The sequence below is a fragment of the Hippocampus bargibanti genome, linkage group LG01, assembly GCF_051943395.1.
Source record: "Hippocampus bargibanti isolate YZ-2025 linkage group LG01, ASM5194339v1, whole genome shotgun sequence".
Lineage (NCBI taxonomy): Eukaryota > Metazoa > Chordata > Actinopteri > Syngnathiformes > Syngnathidae > Hippocampus > Hippocampus bargibanti.
Genome location: NC_142734.1, coordinates 17,999,680 through 18,025,252, shown reverse-complemented (window position 1 = coordinate 18,025,252; position 25,573 = coordinate 17,999,680). Strand labels below are relative to the sequence as shown.

Below are 25,573 nucleotides of genomic sequence, written 5' to 3'. Positions count from 1 at the left end.
CAGACATTGGTCAAGGCAAACGGCACCATTTTGAAAGCCTTGAAGGTTTAAGGGGGTGATGGGTAGATGAAATAAAACAGCAGCAGGTGATGAAAGAAAGATTGTGAAAGCTTCATAAAAATACCCTGGTAGCACCTTCGTGCTTTCAACGAACATTTTTTTGTGCCTCCACAGCGAGAAAAGCTGATCCATGAGCTAGAGGAAGAGCGACGGCTGCGTCTGGAGAGCGAGAAGCGTCTCTGCGAAGTGACAAAGGAATCCGAGCTGGGCCGGGCACAAATCGTCTCCTTGCAGCAGCAATTCTCCAGGTGAATGAGCACCAAAAGCTCAATATGTTCACTTGCCCTTGTCATCTTCCACGATGCTTGAGCTCAGAGAAAGAGGACAAAATGTTAAGTGCTCAAATAAAGCCTGTAACCTTTTTCTCAGTCAGTCAGAAGCTCAGATAGACATTCAGTAGTCACGCGGGAGTCTTCACGTAAGCTTACTTCAAATTAGCTGCTTATCTCCTCATTAGAAAAGCACTTCCCACTTTAAAGATCCCACTGTGCCGCCGCAGACACTTTGTCAGGAGCAGAATGGAATATTTAAAGACACATTTTGCCCCAAAAGTTCAGATTTGGACTCCTCCGTACATAGCACATTCTCACAAATGCTTAGTCGTTTGTCTAAATGCAGTTGTACTTTCTTCTCTTCTCTTTTGTTTTTTTTTTTTTTTTCAAAAGTGGCATATTGGTGTCTGCCAGGGGTGACTCAAATAACTAACGGATACGCAATCTGACACTGATGTATATTGACCTTGCAGTTCATGTGTGATTTCTTTGGAGGTTATTCTTGTTTCATCAATTTTCCTGCTATGGCCATGACCAAGGAGCTTGGCTACTGTCCTGCAGTTTTTACATTTCTGAACATGTGCATCTGGGGTTACAGTATCTTTTTGGAGGGGGTCTTGTATCGTTGACATTTAGCATGCTTGTCTGTCATTGTTTATCTAATCTCCCGAGACAACTCGCTCTTTTGTTTCCTTCGGTCCATGTTATGTGTGATACATACCGTGCCACCCTTTATATAGGTCGATTAACTACTGTGCTTGTAAATACCAAGGCACCGTTATGCTAATTAGGGGACACAACTTGGTTAGCGATGTTCCGATGGTCAAATCATTTGTACCGTATTTTCCGGTGTGTAAGGCGCAACAGAGGATAAAGCACACTCCCAATGCATGGTGTATTTTCAAACTTGTTCGATAGATATAAGGCGCACCTTCAATGAATGAAAAAAGTTTTCCAAATATAATATATAACATATATAAAACTTTCCCTAATAACAATAATAATAATAATACTAATATTAATAATAATAATAATACATTTAATTTCGAAGCACCTTTCAAAACTCTCAAGGAAATGTTTTTTTTTTTTGTGCGGGTGAGCAGTGGCAGCCATTCGCACCAGCATTCACTCTACCCGGAAGTAACACAGCAGCAAATATACGGCACACTACATTATAAGGCACTACAGTAGAGGCTGGGGTTACGCACTACTTCTACTGGAGGAAATGGAGTGGATCGGTGGCTGCTGACAGTATTTGCGAGACCTGTTGTCGCTCAACATTACTTCATATATAAAGCACAGGGTCATATTTTGAAGAAAATCAAGGCTTTTGGTTGTGCCTTATACAACAGAAAATACATTAATCTTTTCTTGGCAACCCATCCCTGGATCATCTTTTATATACAGTAAAGTCTCGTTATATCGATATTCAAGGGAGTCGGAAAAAATATCGATATAACCGGGACTATTGATATATCCGACCCTGTTTGCATGTAATTTTCTCCGTGCGTGCATAGAAATAGTATCGATATAACCGGGACTATCGATATATCCGATATCGATATAACGAGACTTTACTGTATATATATATATATATATATATATATATATATATATATATATATATATATATATATATATATATATATATATAGAGGCGATTCTTATAAAACAACAAAATCCTTCATTAAACCGGTCTGGTGGGGTGAGGTTCAATTTGGATCGTTCATACAATAGCCTGCTTAGGCAAAACAGGTTAGGCAACTTTCGCAATGCTGATGAGGGTCGTTATGCTGATGAGGTGATACCGGGGGGAGTGGGGGTAATAGGCCAGTCGTTAGTCAGGAATGTAGGAACAATCAGTGGGGCCACAGGGATGGGTCCCCCGCCCCCCCCAACCTGAGAGTGGGGACCTATCATAGCTGTGTCCGGCGCCACCATGTCTGGACATTAGGGATATATAAATGGGGCCGATACGACCAGTCAGACTTTAGTTCGCTGACGAAGCCTCTTGGATAGGAGGCGAAACGTCCGAAACCTTCACTTTTGTACAGATGACGGCTGAAGAAACCTTCTCATCGATGGACCACTCCTGTACGACTGAGAGCTTACACAGACACATATATATATATATATATATATATATATAATATTAATTATATATATAATATTAATTATCTATATATATATAATATTAATTATCTATATATATATATATTATATTAATTATATATATATATATATATATATATATATATATATATATATATATATATATATATATATATATATATATATATATATATTATATATATATATATATATATATATATATATATATATATATATATATACAGTAAAGTCTCGTTATATCGATATCGGATATATCGATAGTCCCGGTTATATCGATACTATTTCTATGCACCGATGAGGTTAAAATCTTAGCGAAAGAACATAGATGGTTTGAAAGGGGCGTAAAAGAAGCGATTCTTATAAAACAACAAAATCCTTCATTAAACCGGTCTGGTGGGGTGAGGTTCAATTTGGATCGTTCATACAATAGCCTGCTTAGGCAAAACAGGTTAGGCAACTTTCGCAATGCTGATGAGGGTCGTTATGCTGATGAGGTGATACCGGGGGCAGTGGGGGTAATAGGCCAGTCGTTAGTCAGGAATGTAGGAACAATCAGTGGGGCCACAGGGATGGGTCCCCCGCCCCCCCCCAACCTGAGAGTGGGGACCTATCATAGCTGTGTCCGGCGCCACCATGTCTGGACATTAGGGATATATAAATGGGGCCGATACGACCAGTCAGACTTTAGTTCGCTGACGAAGCCTCTTGGATAGGAGGCGAAACGTCCGAAACCTTCACTTTTGTACAGATGACGGCTGAAGAAACCTTCTCATCGATGGACCACTCCTGTACGACTGAGAGCTTACACAGACGTATTTCTATGCACGCACGGAGAAAATTACATGCAAACAGGGTCGGATATATCGATAGTCCCGGTTATATCGATATTTTTTCGGACTCCCTTGAATATCGATATAACGAGACTTTACTGTATATAATATTAATTATATATATATTAATAAGCAATATCGCGACATTAAAAGAAATGTCCATCTAATAAGCGAAACACACATAAAGCTTATCCTTGACTGGGTCATTCATTGGTTCCAAAGGAACTTGAGGTCATCTGAGTGGATGGCTCTCATTGGGTGCCAGGTCACTGAGACTTTCTCATCAAGCATTCCATCATACCCACAATAAAAGAGGTGTTTATCCAAGTTCAATAACCTGTTGAGATGTTGTTATTCTGTGAGTACTATGTTCATTGTCACTATGCTAGATTACTGTTATATCAGGGTTCACCTGGGCGAGGGAGGGCTCCCAAAGGTCAACCACCAACTTCATCCAACTTCACACACAGAAGCCAAAATGATTCTCTTGATGTAAATAAAACATGCCCATTCGCTGGCTTATTATGATGGCCTGGCACTCATTTTCACAGTCTAGCTGGCAGATGGGGAAGGATGGTGTGCTGACTTTGATTCGTAACATGACAAGGAAGGCTTCTGGTGTCTTCCCATGAGGCCTTGCCACATTGGCATCTGCTGCTTACTCTGCTAGCTACAGGTAACTGCTGCTCCTTTGCACTGCAATTTGCTGGCATCCAGTTCACAGTGTACCCTGCTTCTTACGGAATGATTTTGCCAATCGCTTTTAATATACATCTCCCATCTGAAATACTTTATTGCCTTTTTGTCTCAAACGGATGTAACGTTGATGACCTTTTACAAAAAAAAGAGGGCTTTGAAGGCGGGGCGGAGGGTGGATTGGAAGGATTTTCTGATTGAAATGCATTTGGTATAATGCTCAGCAGAATAATTATTTCGTTGCTCATTCACCAGTTGCTTATCCACTGGGGGATGGAAGCTATGGATGTCCCCGCTCAGGTGGATTCCCTTAGCAGCTGCCACATCAGCTCCATCATTTTCACGCTACTGATGAGGAGCGGTGGGATGGAAAATGGATTTTCTTATCCATATCAATGTGTTGCACGAAGCCTCTGTCCGAATCCCTGAACCACCTCTTTTTTGTAATTGAGTATTGCCGCTTTGTCACAAGTAACTTGTGAGAAGATTGAGATGGTATTTATGATTGCTTGGCTATGCATTTTGGCTATATAGCTGAACTACTTTGCACACAGAATTGCCACTTTGCTCATGTTTTCATGGTTGATATTAAAAGAGTCTACGTTCCTCAAGAAACTGGCCATTTAGCTCCACGAAGGTGTGCACATATGCCAGCATGCAGCACCCGCCCCTCCCCCCTGGCTGGGCTCTAATCTTGGTGTGGGTCACATGCTCAACCCCTCCTGACTTGGGTCAACCCCCCAAGCTTCACCACCACTTGGTGAGGCCCGCCGTCATTAAACGACTACGGATTGGAGGTAGACTGCAGCCCAGAGTCCTGCAGTCTGCACGGCCCACCGTCAACATCCCTTCACTGCGTGTGGGCTGGGACATTCAGGAGCAGGGAAAGACAGAAGAAAAAATGTGTGTTAAGAGCATCATCAACTAACAGCTACATTTTGACTTGTATCCAGCAAAGGCGCAGTTGAGGCCTTGAGAGCACACAAACAGGATGACTGAGCAGACTGAAGCGTGGGGGATGCTTGGTGCTCATTCACATATACTTGCCCAAGGATGAAGTATGCAGTCAGCAGGTAATGAGTTCAACAGCTTGTGTGCCTGACCTTCCGCTTTTAACAATTCTTGATTGTTAATGTTGTTTGAGATTTATTAGGTCTTGCATGCAGTATGTATTGACAGTCTTGAGGACCTGATATACGAAAGGAACGAGGCACAACGTTGATTGGTCCCGCAACCAGATGTGGTAGCTGGTTTATAAAGAGTAGCTGTACGCGCACAGTACTGTGTCTCTCAAACGAACAACTTTATTGCACATTTGCAAATTCTTGATGGCCCACGACCTTTGTGAGGATAAGGGGATCTGAAAATAAATGGATGGAATTTGTGCAAATAGTGTAGGATTTGCAATGTGATTTATCAAACATGGGACACAAGTCGCAGTGAATTTTTTGTGTCTTTATATACATTGGCTGAAAAGCAGGTGCAAAGATGTATAATTGTATGCAGCTATGCCTATGGCGACAGTGACGCGAGGAAGGCACATTGGCGAAATGAGAGGCGATAGGAAGAACCGACTCTTTCTGCTCATGGAGACATTTTTGACCAAATAGAGAAATCTTCACACAATATTAATTACTTGATGCAACATTGTAGTTTCCTTCAAGATCTAAGGGCTAACTTCTTAGCTCATCAATTCTCCATTTCCTTGCTAGTCATTTTCAGCATGGTGTGACAAAAGGTGCTAATTTCTCCCACAGCAGAGCATACCGACACAATCCAATCCCATCTCACACACTTTTACACCTGATTCCCAAATCAGACCAGGTTTTCTGGGTCTTTGCAGCGAATTCTTTTGGACACATTATTCATCGCAATAGCGCGAGTGATGAAAACGGGCAGGAAAGGCTTTTCGAGTCTTGACATGTTCGGGCGGTCATGCTCAAGTTGAGATACCTCTGCAGAATAAACTGTCAGAGTTGTATTTGCTTATGTTATCGTCTCGTTAGCTGTGTGGAGCTGGGGCAGCAGAGATGGGCACATTCAAAGAGGAAGCAGAGTGATGTCTTTCTGTTTGCTGATCAATACGCTCTTTTCTAATCATTCAAGTACCCAGCCAGGCCTGGTCCAAGTCTTTTGATTTGGCACGCCGGAGTAGGCCCCCTGTTGTGCTCGGGAAGCTGTGCTATGAATTGAGCCCTTGTTCCAAACCGCACATCTGGAGTCATTACAAAGAGGTCGTGTTGGGTCTTTTGAAGTCACTTTCCTGTTCATTCCAAATGACGATGAAGGTTGTTAAATAGATAATAGGTGCCTGCACTATTTTGGATTTATTGGATCTACTTTTCAGCTTTGACACTTGAACCGGGAATTAAGTCCAATATCACTCACTTTTAGTCACGTAACCGTAATTGTTAAATTACAATCTTTTAGCATGTCTCTGAAATCGATGTGCTTAAGTTCGCCCCATTCTTCCATTTTGTCAGCTGATTGTAAACAATTAATCTTTTCTTTCATGATGTTCATCCCACCGATAATTAAATTGATTAGCCAAATGTCGAATGAAATGGGGAATCACACATACCGTATTTATTCGAGCATAACGCGCACATGTGTGTAACGCGCACTCATCTCATCTCATTTTCCGTACCGCTTATTCCTCATTAGGGTCGCGGGGGTTGCTGGAGCCTATCTCAGCTGTCTTTGGGCACGAGGCGGGGGACACCAGCCAATCGCAGGGCACACAAAGACATATAACAGTCGCTCTCACACTCACACCTAGGGACAATTTGGAGTGGTCAATCTGCCTGCCATGCATGTTTTTGGAGTGTGGGAGGAAACCGGAGGACCCGGAGAAAACCCACGCGGGTCCGGGGAGAACATGCAAACTCCACACAGGGAGGCCGGACCGGGACGCGAACCGGCGACCTCTGCACTGTGAAGCCGGTGTGCTAACCACTCGGCTACCGGGCCGCCCTGTAACGCGCACTCCTAATTTTCAATTAAAAATTGGTATAAAATTTTGTTTCGCTTTTTCTCAGCTCAAACCAAGTATTGATCATTTATTGACAATGTAAACACCGATTCACAATGTAAACACTGAATCAAAACTCTGGATATTGGTAATTGTGCAAAACAGCAATGCTTAACTCTCGTTTCAGTGTGGGCGAGGTGAGGAAAGGAAATTAAGTGTAGCTTAAGAAATGGTAATCAACAATCCAAAAAAAAAAAGGGAACGCGTGATCGGGTCTTTCCGAGAATCGAAACTGAAGGGCGGGAATAGCCATGGCAATGCTGCAACCTCCAGGAAGGGATTAAGCATTAAATATATATATATATGACAATTTTTTTCCCAGCCCTCGTTTATAACGCACACCGAAAATTTGAGTTCTTTTTTAGGTAGAAAATTTTGCGTGTTATACTCGAACATCTGAAAGTCTCCAAAGGTTTTGCATATTTTTCATTTAAGTGTATTATGAGTACTCCCCGGGCGGCCCGGTAGTCGAGTGGTTAGCACACCGACTGCACAGTGCAGAGGTCGCCGGTTCGCGTCCCGGTCCGGCCTCCCTGTGTGGAGTTTGCATGTTCTCCCCGGACCCGCGTGGGTTTTCTCCGGGTCCTCCGGTTTCCTCCCACACTCCAAAAACATGCATGGCAGGCAGATTGACCACTCCAAATTGTCCCTAGGTGTGAGTGTGAGAGTGACTGTTGTATGTCTTTGTGTGCCCTGCGATTGGCTGGCAACCAATTCAGGGTGTCCCCCGCCTCGTGCCCAAAGACAGCTGAGATAGGCTTCAGCAACCCCCGCGACCCTAATGAGGAATAAGCGGTACGGAAAATGAGATGAGCGATGAGTACTCCCACCTCCAACAAATGTCTGAGCGTTAAACACTGACTTGGCAATACATGAATTCTGGGCTTCACAAATGTTTTAAACTAAAAAATATGTATTTTTGATGCAAACATTTATGAGTCAGCCAATTTTAGTGATTGACTTGGCAGACTGAGTTTGTCGATTTGTAATTTTTTTTCCCGCCAGCTATAAAACCCACACCACACACGCACACATGCACGCACGCATGCACACACTCTCAGCCTAACTGACTTCCGCCAGAGATTAGACATGCTGGTTCTCATGTTTATAAGCATGCAGAAAGAGGTCAGATTACAAGCCTGTGCGGATGTAGGGCAAATCCTGACATCAAAATGGCTCGGTCGTTCTCTCCGGCTCGTGGAGCCTTTCCTCATAGTTTGTCGCCTGCAGCCAAACAGCTTGTAATTCAAACTGACCTCATGATTGCAGTATAGATTTGGTTGTCTGGCAGCAGTTCTGCTTTAAATAAACACAACCACTGCGTCATTTCTGCACTTTGACTGTAAAATCATTATTTCACCTACTCTGTAAGTATAGAAAGAAATCTGCTAATCAATCAAATTATCAATATTAATGCTGTTGAACAATATTTCTTTGTTCCCCCAGAAACGTGTTTCTTCAAATCCAATTCATGCTACAAATTTGTGGTGACAGTTTAGGGAAGACCACATTTTATTGTTTGCCCAAGACCATAATACAAATCCATAATGGATGCTTGGATGATTTTGATATGGAAAAAACCTGAGATCCCAAATTCATCAGATAAAAGCGTAACAAGACTAAAGATTGTGAGTCATCGTCAACGACCTCTGGTTACAAATGTTCTTTAAGATGAAAACACCAATTCCCTCAGACACTTGCAAATCTTATTGAAATTCTTGCCATAAGTGGAAGCTGTTACAGTAATGATCAGGTGTCCATATTTTGTATCTACTGAAGTTGAACCAAATCTGGGTATTGTAAGCAATGCTCTGTCTGGAATTGTTATTTGGTGTTGATGCAGATTTTTTTTGGCGGTTTGTCCCGCCCTTATGACCATGATTTCACACTGGGAGGCCTTCCGCTACTTCATCACACATGCATGCAATTGTCTTTGGTGAATGTCTTTAACCATGATTTTGTCGACCACCAATGTCTGCCTTTACGTTGGATGATTCATTTGGCCAGAGGTGAACATATGGAGCACTTTAAATTCATCCAAATGTGTCCGGGAAGCCGGAGAAGGACCTTTAATGTGGCTGGCTCTTTATCTGAGTTTCCGGATACCGGCCATACTGACTTGGCATCAAGCGGTTAATTCGATTTTATCCTCATTTTTTGAAAGGAAGTAAATTACAGCTGGTCAAATGTCGAGACTTGGTAGCGATTAAGCTTTTGTTACATCCATGCGTGGTTATGGAAAGTGGATTAAAAGAATCTATGAGTTAGGGAGCCCCGACAATTAGGCCATATCTTAGAAAAGGTCTCCTTGCATGTTTTCTGCACAACAGATCCGAGAGGATCAGAGTAGCTTAGTGTCAGGCTAAGCCAGGCAATCGTCGGTTTGCTTCACACAGGGAGCGCAAAGAAGAATGGAATATTCTTGATCCAAAGCGCACAATTTTGCATGGCTTTTCTGGGCCCACGTAAGGCGATTGCTGCACGCAAACTGCAAACCGACCCCCGATGGCCTCAATTCCGACGCACAACCAGGTGATTGTTTGTCGTATCACTTCAGGAGCTTTTGTGTTTTCGCAATTGTTCTTTTGTCAAATCTGATTAGAGGCCTCGATCAACTTGAGTGTCTGACAGCGGCGATAAATTGAAAGTATGACCAGTTGAGTCGGGCCAAGAAAAGCTCTGACCCTCTCTCTAGTCATACAGAATCTAGGGCACCCATTTCGCAGTGGACAATTGTGTTCATCTTATAAAAAGTATAACATAAAAAATGATATATTGATCAAGTTCTTACAGATGGAAGTGATGCAGAGCATTTGGAGAAAAGTAGACGGCACACTGTCATGTCACTATGCACAGAAAGTGTTGACTTTACTGAAAGAAAAGCCTCTTATTTTCCATTAAAGAGCCCCTACACACATTAACAAACAGACTGATGCGAGAGCATCAGCCACGTCAAGTGTTCATCCCACCAAGCTTCGTCTTGTTTCCTACATGGTCCAAGACTAAGAATTAATTCACATCCCAGCGAGAGAGGACTTATTAACATGGCCCATATGGCAATGTCTTGGCCACACCATTGGACAAGACCTCTGCGGAATTATGACATAGCATAGTTACAACTAGTTGAGGATCACTTTCAAGCTGGTTCAGAAACATGGACTGACCATGTTGAATGTGGGTGGCTTTAGCCATGAGCGCTCATATTTACTTGATGACAGTGTTGCTTTTTTAGCCTCAACCCACATATTTGAGTGCTTCATGACCTCTATATGTGAAGATGTATTCCATGATCATGTTGACCGTGTTCAAAACAGAGGTGAAGATTAAAATAAATTTCTTCCATGTATGTGTGGAACAAAGACGTTGCCAATTATTTAGATGAACAAAAAAAACTGTAAAATGTTTCTGCCCATATAGGTCCCCAAAAAAGTGCATTTTTGCATCCTATGAGGTGGTAAACTTGAAAATTGCCTGGTTATGAGGTGAAACGTTCCACAATGGAGAATAAAGATTCTGAATTTCCTTTTCCATGGCATACGATAATCCCAAATACTCCATTCGATTAAAAAGCAAAGTCCAACATGACGTGAGAAAATATTTTGTGACACAATCGCCTTTGTTAAGTCTGTCCTGATCACCTTGCTCCACCACTTATGAAATTGGAAAGAGAGAGAGAGAATCGAAACTTGACAGACCTCAGGCTGTAAATTGATTGCCCTCCTAATTGCATTTCCTTGACTGTTGGCATTTTTGAAATTCAGTGCAAGCTTTGATGGGTCAAGTGAATCATAATTTACTTTTGCTACCCTCTATGCCCCGTTTGTCTTTTTCCGGTTGAGAACTCTTTGTTTTCTCCTTGCTGTGTCGCAGACATTTGGTGTTCATTGCGATCAACGATCTGGTCAAGGGAACTGAGAAAAGAAAAACACAGCAAACAATGCCATCCAATCACTTGTTGCAACTTTGACATTGTATTTCTTTTACAAATTATACGAACAGTCAATGCTTTTATTCCTACTGTCCTACTACTACTACTTCTATTACTACATATTTTGGGAGTAAGTTGATATTTTCCCTCCATGTCAATTGCCTCTGTTTACTTCCCACAAAGCAGCACAAATAATGCTTGGCATTCTTAGCAGCATTATACTGCCTATGTAGAGAAAGTACATGGAGCCAGCACACATATTACCTTTAATTCCCTAGTCTGTCCAAAGTTCACAATTCATAATTTGTTTTTGTTATGCATACATTGGTTCATTAATGAGAATTTAGCATTTTGTTGTCATACTCACTATTGAATTGCCATGTCCGGATGCATACCAATCAATTTAAAAGACCACCAACGTCACTTTTTTGTTTCTTAACTGACATCAGAAAAACGTTTTATAGCATCTAAAATACCCAAAACACGCAGTATGATATTTTTATTCAAATGCAAAACACCAATAAAAATTACTTAAAGTGTCCAAAATCTGCAAAAAATTGAGCTGCGAATTGGGCATTTTCAGAAAGTCCCGCCCCAGTCGTGACATCACGCCAAGACGTCTTGCATTGCTGGAGAATCAAAACAATGGCTTCAGATTCGGAGAATATGCTTTCTTGTTCCACATCCGGTTATGAATATGATTCAAATTGTTCTGAAGAGGAAAGCATACATGTTAGCAATTGATTAAAGAAGTCCTTCAGTGTCATTTTGAGGCATCTGGACTGCAATGTAGCGTCCCAGAAAAGAGGCAGAAAATAGCGACCAAGCTCCCTGTGAGGAATTAATCAGCCCGTTTCCCCAGGCTGATAAAATCCTTATATGGAGCTTGGTCCCCCTCTTCTGGCGCTTTTTGGTGCAACATGACATTTTCAGACCAAGCACAAGCAAAATGCATTAACGTGATGGAAGGACTGCTACAATGTGTCCTTTTTTCGGTCAGGGGCGTTCCTTCAGTGACGTGATGTCGGACTCGTCACCAACTCAAAAACAAGACTTCCGTAATATTCAGTGCGAGTCTTAAAACGTAAATAATAGCTATATGCGGTGGAATCTTTGTAAAATACGCTCAGTAGAAGTTATTTGAAGCCATTTTACAAATTATGGACACTACTTGTCCGAAGACGTCGGTTGTCCTTTGAATTCCAAATGATGCCATTACAAACAGTCTGAATTGTAAGCGGGGGATTTCAGTTTCAAAGTGCATTTGTTTCATCCCAAACTGTGCATGCATCTCCTTATCTCCATATCTCAATTGGAGCAAGCCGCCACTGTCACATCATCATCATCCTCACTGTGCTGATTTAGGCCAGTTGAGAGTGCTCACCAGAGCAGTCCGCCCTGCCGACCGTTTGCACATTAGCTCACCGGCTGATTACAAGCGGCGTTTTGCAGCACAGTCTGGACCAGATGGCAAGGCAAACCTTCGCTGCATGTACTCATCACAAGTAGCATGGCAGATGAGCTGACTAGCAACAGTTTGGATGTGACAAAGTATGCTGCCTCTTGGGTATAAATTCTTTCATTCATTTTCACCCACAGATGTATGTTTCATGTTTATGCATTCTCCAACAAGTAATGGTTGGAAATAAATACTTACATGATGTCAACTACTTATGTTACTCAATAGAAGCCCAATACATGGATGGCCTAAAGTTCAACCTGAAGTTCAAGGGACATCTGATGGAAATATAAGCCGCCATTTATACTACTCTTGCATGCCTGCTCTGCATGCAGCCTGCGTGTTTGGCGGTTGATTGTTTTGAGGAAGCCGAGCCCTCAAGGTCAAAGTCACTCGGTCGGTGGTTGCTGCAGTGATTGCACTTTTATTCACGCATGCAACTGCTCATTTGCAAGCAAAATATGGCAGTCACTTGTTAATTCAAGGTCCTGTTTGTATTGAAATGCGGTCACGAAAGTATACTGAAAACCATTGAAGGGCAATTGTGGTATAGAAGAGCTGAAATTCTGTCACTGAGGTCGTGTCTTATGTGTGCAGGATGGAAGAGACGGTGCGGTCACTGCTGCAGAATCAAGGGGTCGTGGAGCAGACGACGACAGACACCGTGGACATCACGAAGGCCTACAAAGTAAACAATCTATTCATACAATAAAGATGAATATTTATATTTCTGGGTGATCATTCTGATAAATTGATTGATGTAAATTGATAGTAATAGATACCTTGGTTGAACTTTTCAGTTCAGCAATAAAAAAGGAGGAAGGCAATGATGGCTGGCCTTGTTATGGGATGGAGTCACATTTGATTGTATTTTATTTTTTACATGTCCCTTGTTTGCCGCCGACTAGATTAAAAAAAAGAAGAAAAAGAAAAAAAACATTACTTTTGCACCCTGATGCAGTGTTTACTTGTAAAAACAACATACTTCATCGCACCAACCGAATTAATTATTCCAAGATTTGAACGCTCTAACTGTGATCAAGGGATTGTAAGAAAAGGTCATCCGATCATCCCAAAGGGTGTTTTCTTTCATTGTTGTGCATTGCCATTGAGTGATGAAGGAAAATTAGAAGAGGGCAAAAGAATGTGGCTAAATGTTATTGCTAATATGATCCCGTGAGGATTAGTAGCTAGTTTGACTGATGAACTTGAGGCGCAAAAGCTTTTTAATTCCATGCACAACAAAATAATGAGAAAAATGTTGGAGTTGGACAGGATTTGGGATGACAGATGAAATTAATAAGTAAGGATCACAGGTAGAATCTGACAAGAAGGGAAACATATTAATTTAGTTTGGTTTTACAGAGGTTTCCTTTGCACTGGTGACCAGTCGCCTGTGAATTTTGTGGACAAGAACAAACAGGAGGGCTATTAGGCGATTCCCAGTGGCTGAATAACGCACCGGCAGCCTGTCTTACGCAGCCGCTTTCTGTGTATTCAGCAGACAAACTCAATAACTTGAAAGGGCAGCACGGAGGACAGTGCTCTCACCCGTCCCTCTGTGGACGCTATTATGGAGTCTTTTAACAACGCCTGATGAGCAGGCTCTGCAAACAAACACAAGGAGCCCACCACAATAAAGCGTCGCCTCAAACACAATTTTAAGAAGTAGTGGTATATGATTGAAAACCTTAAGTTTTGAAAAACAGAAATAAAGTTGGAGACAAAAGGGTTCGTACTGTGTTTCATTGTTTGCTTTGTGGATGTATAGATGAATAGACAGACAGACGGATGGATGGATCGATGGATAGATGGATCCATCCATATCTTCTTTTCTGGGATATGATTCATGAACTTGTCAGACCTGGTACTAACACGAATGATCCAATTGTGAGAAGCCGCATTGGCTATGTAAATTCACAAACAGACACAACATGGCTTGTTAGCTCTATCTTGAGGCCACTAAATGCTGTGAAAACTGCTCAAGCTCTTGTTAGCCCATTTTAAATAAAGACTTGTTTACGACACTTCTTTTGATAATTTTTCAGTGGGGAGGCAGATTGTCCATCTGAATTTCTTTGTGCAGTTCTGTGCCAACCAGAAAGTGACTAATTAGAGGCTTATTATTAGCAGTAGTTAATTATGGGATGTTCTCCTCAAAAGATCACTGGCAGAGAGATGCAGAAGGGCAGAAGAGAGAGCAGCGATGAAGGTCGCTGTTACAATTTAGAAAACAAGAGAAACATGATTAGGGATTATGGGACATTTAGTTGAAACTACCTCCCGGTCGGCCCATCTGCCCATTTGATCCGCTCCCCACTTTCTCTCTGCTTTCATCTTGTACATATTTCACTTCCACCTCCTTCTGTGATTTCTGCCTGTCCTCGCCTTGTTAGACTCCCCTTTACAAAAGCTAGTCATCCTTCTTTTTTTCTTCTCATACCATCTGCTGCAGCTTCTTTTTGCCAATAGTCACCACCCGCTCCCATCCAGTCTCACTCTACCTCCTCTAACCTGCCCTCTTTGTTTTTGCCTCAGGAGAAATTCTCAGAGGAAGTGCCAAAGCAGTATGATTGCCCAGAAGAGAGCAGCCCCCTGCCGGCGACTCAGATGGAGTCTGAATCTGGGATGCGGCCGCACGCCAACACCAGCCAAACAGACGATAACGATGACAGAACCAAGCTTCTGTTAGAACGCCTGAAGAGCCTGGAGGTAATTCCTCTGTTGAACAGTTTTTTTCTCAACTGCCCCCCACCTCACACACCTTCCTTCTTCTATAATTGATTGTCAACAAACCTAAATTGCCCATTCTTGAGTTTCACACCAAACAATTTTTCAGACAGATAATTTTTCTTGATGATCAATTAATCATCCTTTAAATTTGATGGAGAGCATTATTACTTTCAACATTACATTTGTAATATGTTTATCACAAACTGCGTGCCATTTAATCCCACTACACTAGACCATGTGATGAATGCACCACTTGCTGGAGCAGCAGGAGCAAGGCTATACATCACTATCCTATATATAACTGATTGTTGTTGGAGCTGCTGCTCTTCCGGAAGCCTCTTAAATACGAAACTCTGAAAAGACTTAAAGCAGAAGATCTGTATAAGTGAGAAAGTAAATCAATCTCATAATTTCAGGATGAGTCTGCAAATTGTTTTGCGCCGCTGTTCTGGTGCATGTTTCTGTTCTGAAATGCACTGTCCCAATACACTGTTATAGAAAGAGACAAATGAAAAATATTCCAATTGATCAGATGTGATTGGCTTCTTTCCAGGTATGTTTGTCTATAATGAATGAATTTGTTGTTTCAGCCAACAAAATATCGACAACATACAGTATATGCCACATTCCGACAATACTGATTGTCATGGAGACCAATTATTTTCTAAGATGAAAAAATGTTCTAAATGCAAAACTCAGTCCAGTGCATTTTTTTTGTCTCTCGAGATTTTTTCCAGTGCTGTATGTCTTTACTGGCTGCTCACACAGCCATCTGGTGTGTGATTCTGGTATGTTATTCTTATAAGGGCAGCAATGCTGAATGTTTGAGACACTTTTGCAGCAGAGTATTTAATATTTTAATAAATGTCATTTAGATGCATCATAATACTGTTTATCATGGATTGGGGAATTTCAGGTTTTACCATAGCAAAGTAGACAACAACAAAATCCATAAATATGTATATGTAAAACATCAGGAAATAATACCGCACAGAATAAGTGCACCTGGGTGTCAGTGCATGAATAATACATACTATACATGCTTATGGGGATGCTGAGATTGTGATGATAGTGTGTGACAAAGATTGTGTATGCCAAGCAACAGGTGCAACTTCACTTACCGGTGACTTTAATAGGTATGCAGAAATGTTGAAAAGCAAAGCAAAAATTGTACTGTCACCCTAGTTTATGATCAATTTCTCAAGCAATAAACAATTTCAGTGAAACGCTTTCTTGAGAGCAAATGATATGGCTGAAAGAATGAGTTAAGACGGTTACCATGACAATGTGTCGCAGTTCTCTCCATGAACCAGCTTGCCTCCAAGACCTGCTTAAAGAAGTGGGCTTGAAGCATTCCTTGAGAGAATCACTTGTTCCTCATTACATTTGCATCCTTCTCTTAAGCTTTGGGGATTTCATTTAGCTTCTTCCCCCATGTTGGGGGCTATAATTACGTCTCCCGCGTTCCTCGGAGGAATGGCGAGTTCCTCTGAAAGGGCAGAGAGTGAGTGGCGCCAGGCTGCCCGACAGCTCCTAATACGATGCCGGCCTCTGACAAATTGGAAACTCCCAGAGATCAATAGTGCCACGACTGGACCCTCTGCAAGTGGGGGGAAATATTCTTATTAGATCTGGACACCAAAGTTCACCATCATGATTCGTATCCCCTTGACCTTTTCCTCTGTGGTACCTTAGAGGATTTTATTGGCCGCGCTGACGTTCTGTTGACCTTTCTAAAGCCAAACATGACTTTTCTATCTGTCTCCTTCGCTGTTGTTGTTGCATCTCATTGACAATGTCGACTATGACACCACGGTCTGAACAGAACATGCTTTCTACACTCCAGGAGAGAAACTCCGTCTTGGCGTTGGAGAATGAAAGCCAGAGGGAGCAGTACGAACGTTGTCTGGATGAGGTAAGTGGTCATCTCCTCACCCAGCATCTGTACTATCGCAGGAGAGTCCAAAGTTATTCCGAGACTGAAAAAGCGAGTGATGCAAAAGCCTTGTTCAATTTATTGAACACGGTAAAATCAAACCATAATCTTGTGAACAACTGCTGAATCACAGCTTTCGGTTCAAGATGATCAGACAAATACTGTACTATAATTTCAGTCAAAATATTTTGGGTGGCTGACGTTGACAAAGAGCAGAAAATTGTGTTAACCAATATTTTTTATACCTGAGTGACACCTCCACCACCTCTTCCCAACACATTACCTTTACGAAACAGCACACAGTAGATCATGTCAAGGGTTTTTTTTGTTTTTTTTTCGTATTTGCTGCAGGCCACTAAAAAATGGCCGCACGCGGCCCCCAAGGCGTATATAGACAACTACTGGGCACCTGAGGTCAGCTCACATGCTGTCTGTGCTCCATAAAACGTGTATAAAGCTGTTAGTTGGCTTTAATACAGCACAATTATCTTTGCCTTGTGGTTGTTTTTGAGCTGAGTGCTGCTCAGGGAATCACAAGCGGGAAAGATATCAGTGGAGTAGCTTGCTGAATCACTGTGAGTGGGAGTGCATAGTCCGAAGAAGGAGAGAGGTTGCCAGAAGGCAGCATTAGCATCTGCTGGAGGGTGAATGAGATTGGAGTTGAAAGTGGGTGATTAAAGAAGATCATTGTTTACATGGGCTTGTTGAGCGTGTGGGCAAACACATCGGATACTCAAACAATAGTCGAGCTCAATCAGACGTGGAGGATCATCTCGCCATTATAACTCTCACCTTTCCTTGTGCAATATATAAGCGTACCCTGGAGTCAACGTGTACTTAATGAGGGATCGATAAGCAGTAATGCGAGCCGCTTCTCTATGTACACTGCGGGCAGAGTAAAGTTGTCGGTACGGCACAACAGCACTTAGGCCACTCACACCTCTGCTCTGTTCTGACACTACAGTCGTTTGGCCCATGAGTCGCAAGTTTAACTAGAGGCTGTTAAAACAATTCATATTCCCACAAGCATTCATTTTTAATTATTTAATTTTTCATTCATCATATTGCCTTGATTTGCCGGCAATCGGTTCAAGGTATCCCCGCCTAGTGTCCGATGACAGCTGGCATAGGTTCCTGGACCCACCGTGACCCTATTGGGGATGAACCGGTTTTGAGAATGAATGAATGAATTATTGATAGACGGGTGGCTCAGTAGTTGAGTGGTTAGGCACGTCAATTTCGCAGTGCAGAGGAACCGCGTTCAATTCTCGCTGCGGCTTTCCTGTGTGGAGTTTGCCTGTTCTCCTCATGATTGCTTGGGTTTACAGAGACAATTTGTATAAAAGCGAGACACCCATTTTCCATCACAAGTCCTCGTTTATGATTGACCTTGGTCTTGTCTCTGTCCTTTCCAGGTCGCCAATCAGGTTGTGCAAGCACTTGTCACGCAGAAGGTTTGTCCCCTATTCCCCGAGCATAACTCGATTGTTCATATTCGTACTGTTTCATTTTTCCTGGCTCTTTGTTGCATCTAGGACTTGAGAGAAGAATGTCTAAAACTGCGCACTCGAGTTTTTGACCTGGAACAGCAGAATCGGGCACTTGGGATACTGTTCCAGCAGCGTATCAAGCCCACCTCGGAGCTGCTCCTACAGGTAGGATGCGTGAGCCGAACAGCAAGGAACTTATTCTAATCTTAGTTATTTTATATTAGATTTACTCATTAAAAAGGTGAGTCTCATCTGATAATACAGACAATTTGATGGTTGGGGGGGAAATAGTTGCAAAGTGATGATTGTTTTAATTTCATATTCTTAAGTTTCTGACCGAGGCTGTGAAATAAATGCATTTTGCACTGCTCTCTGATGAAATGTGGGTTTAGATTGGCTGGAAATTGCCTCGTATCATTGCGGGGCCACCTGAATGCAAAAGCTTTCCTGCAAAGCGCCAGGCGAAAGGGAAGAAATGAGACAGACCACCATCTGTTTTTAGTGATGGTACAATATTGTAGGTGCAGAAGGTCAGTGCTTAGGCCACAGGGCTCTATGCTGTCAATATGAAAACAACAGGCTGCTAAGAAAAAAAAGAAGAAAGACAGGACTGTCAGTGCTGAAAAAAATGAGCTAAATAGAACAGAGAGGGTGCCCAGGCATAAAGGGAGAATCAGGGGAGATAAGAAGGGAAGAGCGGTGAGTTGAAAATGAAGCTATCAGTGAGTCCTGCTGCCACAGGGAGAGAGGGAGAGACCGAGAGAGACAGTTTAGTGAAACACAATTGTAGTGGGTGTGTTGTCAATCTGAAAGGTGTCAAAGGCTTCAAGTGGATACTACAGTAATGATGTCACTGAGGTGACCTGCAGTGGAGCTCATCGCTGTAGTGATTTTCCTCAATTCCAAGATGCTTGAGCTACAAAGCAGTCGTGAGATTATAGATTTTATGTCTTCATTTTTTTGTGTCAATGTCAGCAAATGACTGGGTATGAGAATGAAGAACATGGAAAAACTTTTTTCTGGGTAGTCAGTACATTAATTATGTCTTCTCCCTTCTCCTGTGCTTAGCGCACATCTATATTTGTCCACGCTGACATCCATTCGAATTTATGTCAAAATGCATTTATTCCCACCCATGGTCGAAGAAACTAAAATAGCTCCTGTATTTTAATTGAGTAGATACTCAGAGTCCAGCATGCACACAGTTAATGTGTTAATGTTAACTGTGTGACAACGTGCACATTTTACCTGAGCTTCATCTCAATTGAAGAGAAAACGTGCGGAAAAACGCGAGCTTTTCATGATGTATGAATATGACCAGTAACAACATTTCACACTTAACAAATCAGGACATTTACATGGATGGAAAAACTCACTGAGTTCCTTTGTGAGAACAGTTTCAATCAGTGAAACATGTACCAAGCATTCACAATGACATGGAGAGTCCTCGTTCTCATTCCCCAGCAATAGTAAATACGCCCAGAATCACCTCTCCGTATCGTTAATCCAAACTAGGTGCTTGAGATTCCACAACCTCAAATGTCTACACTTTCACTTCTATTACTATCAAACAATGAGTCTAGTATAACCTTATTGCTGGAAATCACCATGAAACATTGGTTCCTTTTCTTTTACTACCACCCCCTCTCTTTCTCTCTCTCACTTTATTTCATGGGGTTCAGCATTTGAAAAAAGATACCCTGCAGATTTACTTAATTTGAACATGTACGTCGGTCACCCGTTATTAAAATGTCATTAATCATTTCCAATGTAATTTCCAATGTTTTCCGCACAAAATAAACAAGTGAAAAATACAATTTAATAAGGTTCAACCAAAATGCGGTTTTCTGGGGTGAGATATTGGTCTCTTCAAATGTGGTGGACACATAGCTGGGGAAGAGTATTTGCCACCTTCCTGAATTCTGTGAATTCTTCAACCTGAATTCAGTTCATCAAACAATTATCGCACAGAGACTACCGAACGAAATAAAAAGTGCACTTTATAAATGATGATTTCCTTTACCATAATGAATTATGCTGTCTACTAGAAAATCCTCCAGTACAATGATCAACCATTACTTTGCACCCTCAAACGCAAGAGGTCTTTGATTATGCAGTAGGACAACGAACTGAAACACACCGGCAGGTCCAGCTCTGAATGGCTTAATATACAGTGAGACCTCAATTTACGAACTTAATTGGTTCCCAGACAGAGTGTGTAAGGCGAAAAGTGTGTATCTAAAAAAAAAAAAAAAATTCCCATAGGAAACCATTAAAATGGGAATAATCCGTTCCCGGGTTTCCATAAAATATACTTTTCAACTAAATAAGCCTTAAAACTACACACAATAAACCTTATTCTATGTATAATAAATGTGCTATTGTATTGCTATGAAAGAAATACACAGCATTGTATCATAAAGTCACTTTATTTACATTTGTGATGGTCATTTATGGCTTAATGGAATGGCGTTGGAGGTCGAAGGTCAAAGGGAATTGCATGAGGACTGTAATTAAAGAAATAAACTGTGCTGTAAAATAAAGTTTTATTTACCTTTTTGATGGTCGTTGATGGCTTATGGAAGGAGAGTCACCTTCCATGAGGACTGTTGGTGCTGTACGGTCGTGTGCTTCCGCCGAAGATCACTCCGCCAGCCGTGGTGGGTGTGTATTATGAAAATAGTGCCTATTATAAGGTTTAATTTTCATAAATTTGACATTTGTAAGACGAAAAGTTTGTAAGTTAAGGTGTTTGTAAGTTGAGGTCTCACTGTATACAGTGGTACCTCGGTTCTCGACCATAATTCGTTCCAGGACCCTGTTCGAAAAGCAATTTTTTTCGAACCCCGAAACCATCTCTTTGCTCCTGTCACTTGCGAGTTGACAGCGGGGGTGGGGGGTGGAGGGCTTCCTCTCCCGGCCGTTCTCCACCTGCTGTCAATTCTCTAATCACGGACACGGGGCATTTATACGGTTCGTGATTACCTCGTCAATGCCGGATGATTGACTCACCTCGCCACCGTACCTGGACTCTTCCTTCGCTGCGCGAGTGTATCCGGTCCGAGGTATTTTCCCTGCGTCCCGTAAATGTATGTCATTTTCCGGGATTGCATAATTTTGCACCCTCGTGTGCCATTTGTTTTTTGGCGTAGTAAGCGGGTCGGATCACCCCCTGCCTTCTTACTCGCTGTGTTTTCTTTTATTTGTGAATAAACATCCTGCTTGGTTAGTACGTGTCTGTTTTGGGATCCCAAACATTCCACTACGTTCCGACGAGTCAGCTGCCGTCACTCTCGCTCGGAATGTGACAGCTACGGATCACTCGGCTACAGGATGTTCTTTTCTCTTCAAATATCTATCCAATGACACTTGCTCTCACTCCCACAGTCACATCACTAGATTTCACAGCCTCCTTATTCTTTAACATCGTACTGATCGTAGATTTCGCCATGCTGTATTCCCTCGCCAGATCAGACACTCGCACACCTCCTTCATATTTTGCGATTATTTCTTTCTTAAATGCAATAGTTGTACGCACTACTTTTCTTTTGTCACTTTAAGCAGCACTTACTTTCTTTGGAGGCATTATTAGGGGATAAAACTCTTCGTACACCTATATTAAACGCTAGAGCAAAACGCAGCACGTCTGCTAGCGACAACAGTTGGTCACGAACAGAGCGATACACTCGTGCGCCGCTCAGCTCTCCACCCTCGCGTACGCACTCACGCGTCGTATTGGCGTTCGTTTTATATATATATATATATATATATATATATATATATATATATATGTGTGCGTGTGTGTGTGTGTGTGTGTGTGTGTGTGTGTGTGTGCGTGCGTGTATTAATTACGTATAGAGATGATGTGGTGTGACCTTAAAAGAGTAGTTCAAGCTAGAAAACCTTCAAATGTGGCAGAGTTGAGGCAATTCTGTCATGAGGAATGGGCCAAAATCCCTCTACAGAAATGTCTTCAACTCATCAGCAATGATCGGAAAATGTTTTCAGGTATTGCTGCCAATGATGGTATAAGCCTTTCAATTACTTTTTCAACTAGGGACAGTTGAATTTTTTAAGATATATTTATTTGTTTGTTTATTTATTTGCATGAATGAATTACTTTGTCGTTTATAAACTAAATTTTATATTTCCTTGGGTTGTCTCTGCGTGATGTTAATTACAATAGGTTTGAGGAATTGAAACCTTTCTGTGTGATAAAGATACAAATTACACATATCAGGAAAGGGGCAAAACATTTTTCACGGCACTGTATGTGAAGCAACATGAGATAAATTTTGTTCGGAATAAGTGCTTGAATTGAATTGAATGGGTCATCTTCTTCCGAAGATCAATGAGACAAACTGTTCAGTCAAATAATTCCATTACATCAATTATACTTGTGGAGTTCAGGGCTGTAATGAAGATGAAGTTAATAAAGGAATCTCAATGGTAGCACTGCTTTAATTGTTCTTATTTAGGCAAAATAACGTTCTGTTTAACTCTGGCTTCAAGTGCTCAGAAATTTAATTGTGTGCTATTTTGCAGTCCAGGTCTGAAGCTTTTGCTTATCAGTAATTAAAATGTTCACTCAATCCCCATGGGCTTCTTGAGCTTCCCTGATAAAACGTCATCATGAATTTGATGGCGTGCATCACCAGCTGCGCAACTTCAACGTTTCTGGTTTAGGTTGCACATTTTTGCTGCACAGATACAAACAGATGACCAGGGCTTTGGAAAGAGTTTGCGCTCAGTTAGAAATGATTGAGTGTGGATGCACAAACATCCATAACCAGTTCGTACTGCTTATCAAATGTGGCAGGCAATTGGCAATTAAGTGTCCCATTACTTGGGATAAATGCAGCACTATTTCTGGACTTCAAGGACAGAGCGTGACCTACTTACTGCCCTTGGACTTTCAGCATCTGCTGCTTGCCACTGTCACAGACAAAAATTGAATAGCAAAGGAATAGGTCCCCAGACACGTATGCACTATGATGTCATGAATTTTTCCTTACTTTATTTATCGGGCTCTGAAAGGGGGACATTAAGGCATTTGAGTCATACAGTGGAACATTTTTGTGTTGAGTGGGTGTTTTTCTCCAAACATTTATTGTCCTGATCTTAGAACACTCTTCAACTGCTAGTTATTGGCAATATATGTACAGCAACTTTTTTTCTCAAAATAGCGTAGGATTGGTAATGTTTTGTGGTCTATTCAACTTTGGTTATGGCCTTGAACCCAAAAAAGACAAGAGAGAAACAGAAATCCATGCGGACCTGCCATCAATTCGACGTTTTGGCCGAGTACAGCTCTCTTCCCTCCTTGACCCAGCGACACTATTGACTGAATGCTTTATGAGGATGCTGAGGAGGTGAAATTGTATACTTTACGATAAGATATGTACCCCAGTGACACTTCAGCCACTCCCATCTCATGTCCCAGGGATGCCTGCATCACTTTGTCATTGGTATGAAGAAAAAAAATGAAATGTGCTTGAATTATATCGTGAACACACACATTTAAGAAATGGAAACCAGACTAATGGCATTGAAATGGTAAGCAACTGTAGTACTGTAACTGAGATCTGTAGTTTGAGAAATGTTTTGTGCTCTGGCTGCAGGCACTCTGTCAGCTTTTCTCATGAGAAACAACTGAAGTCTCATTCGGGTTTCAGTTCAAAAATATTTGTGGCATCAGTGAAAACATGTTTTTGTTTTTATTTTGTTTAATGTTTTGGGTTTTTTTGTATTACAGGCACAGCTGGATGATGAAGCCCTTCCATTATTGACATTGTTACTTTCTATGCAACATACATACAATACTGCGCTCAATGACAGGAGATTCAAATAAAGTTAATTTGCTCACAGGAAAGGCAAGATAATTAAACTGTAAGATTAATATGTGGAGCTGTATTTGGTTTTCTTCTTCCCAGTCAAGCAAATGAATTGGGGGGAAATATTAAAAGGGGTCCCTTATTCCCTGATGCAATTATTTCTTGTTCACTTATGTTTTATTCCAACTGATGATGTAAATGTCTATGAGTTGGAATCTTGCCTGCGCATGGAACCATTAGAGAGGATCTGAAGGAATTTTTTCAAGAAACAGTGTCAACATTCTGCATGATGACTTTGAACTCATTCAATTTAAACCTCCATTTTGTGCTATGTGCTGCACAAATTCAGTGCAAGACTCTTTTTAATTCCCCAGAATCCCAGATGTCAAGTATTTGCACCTTTTGCATTCCAGAAACTCCAGTCACGGATCATGGATCTGTCGGCGGCTGACTTGCTCCAGGAGCCTGAGAAAAGCAAAGCTTTCTTACTGTCCAGTAACACCGAATCTCCTTTGACTGTAAGCTATAGCCAGCAGGTTTTGTGGTGCTATTGTTGTAACTGTGTCCTGAATGCACTGAAGAAATCGTTATATGATATTAAAATACAGCCCTTCCTATCTAAAAGTCTGACCCCTACCCAGAAATGGCTGGTGGTATCACTTAACTAAGAAGAATAAGTACTTGTCATGTTACCATAAAGTCATCGATTGAGATGGTTGTCATTAAAAAATACTTTATGGGACAATGTTCTGCATTGGTTACCTTATATATTATGCATTGAGGCAAGAATCTGAGTTGCCTGTGCGATGACATTACCAAAAGGAATCTTTTCCTCAAGTTATTTAAGCCACCATTGCTTTTAATAACTAGACATGGATAAGATGAGCCTAATTTCTTCATCTTTTTTAGAGCAATAACACAATATTTTTGAAAATCTCACAATCATGTCTTCATGTGCATATTTCACAGGAGATACAGTTGAATGGAAAGTCAGGTTTGCCCATTACCAAGTGTCTGAGCCAGCTGAGTCTGACAACACCAATGCCAGTGTACCCACGCAGCAGCTGTAGCAGCAGTGAACTGTCCCTGTCAAGTGCATGCAGCGAACTCTCTAGTGGCTCCTACACCTGGAATGACGGGCGCTCCTGTGGGAAAGTGGTAAGAATAATTT

The 25,573-nt window shown here is 41.6% G+C and overlaps 1 protein-coding gene across 1 annotated transcript in view; it reads left to right on the top strand.

Moving 5' to 3' along the window:
* Positions 1 to 25,573, top strand: part of LOC148903377 (nck-associated protein 5-like) — a 93,249-nt gene that overhangs the window by 56,996 nt on the left and 10,680 nt on the right. Inside the window, exons 7-14 of the mRNA XM_089015838.1 lie at positions 175 to 308; positions 13,007 to 13,097; positions 14,948 to 15,121; positions 16,989 to 17,057; positions 18,494 to 18,532; positions 18,614 to 18,733; positions 24,816 to 24,920; positions 25,372 to 25,560. Of these exons, the coding sequence (XP_088871964.1) occupies positions 175 to 308; positions 13,007 to 13,097; positions 14,948 to 15,121; positions 16,989 to 17,057; positions 18,494 to 18,532; positions 18,614 to 18,733; positions 24,816 to 24,920; positions 25,372 to 25,560 (921 nt within the window). The remainder of the gene's footprint in view (positions 1 to 174; positions 309 to 13,006; positions 13,098 to 14,947; positions 15,122 to 16,988; positions 17,058 to 18,493; positions 18,533 to 18,613; positions 18,734 to 24,815; positions 24,921 to 25,371; positions 25,561 to 25,573) is intronic.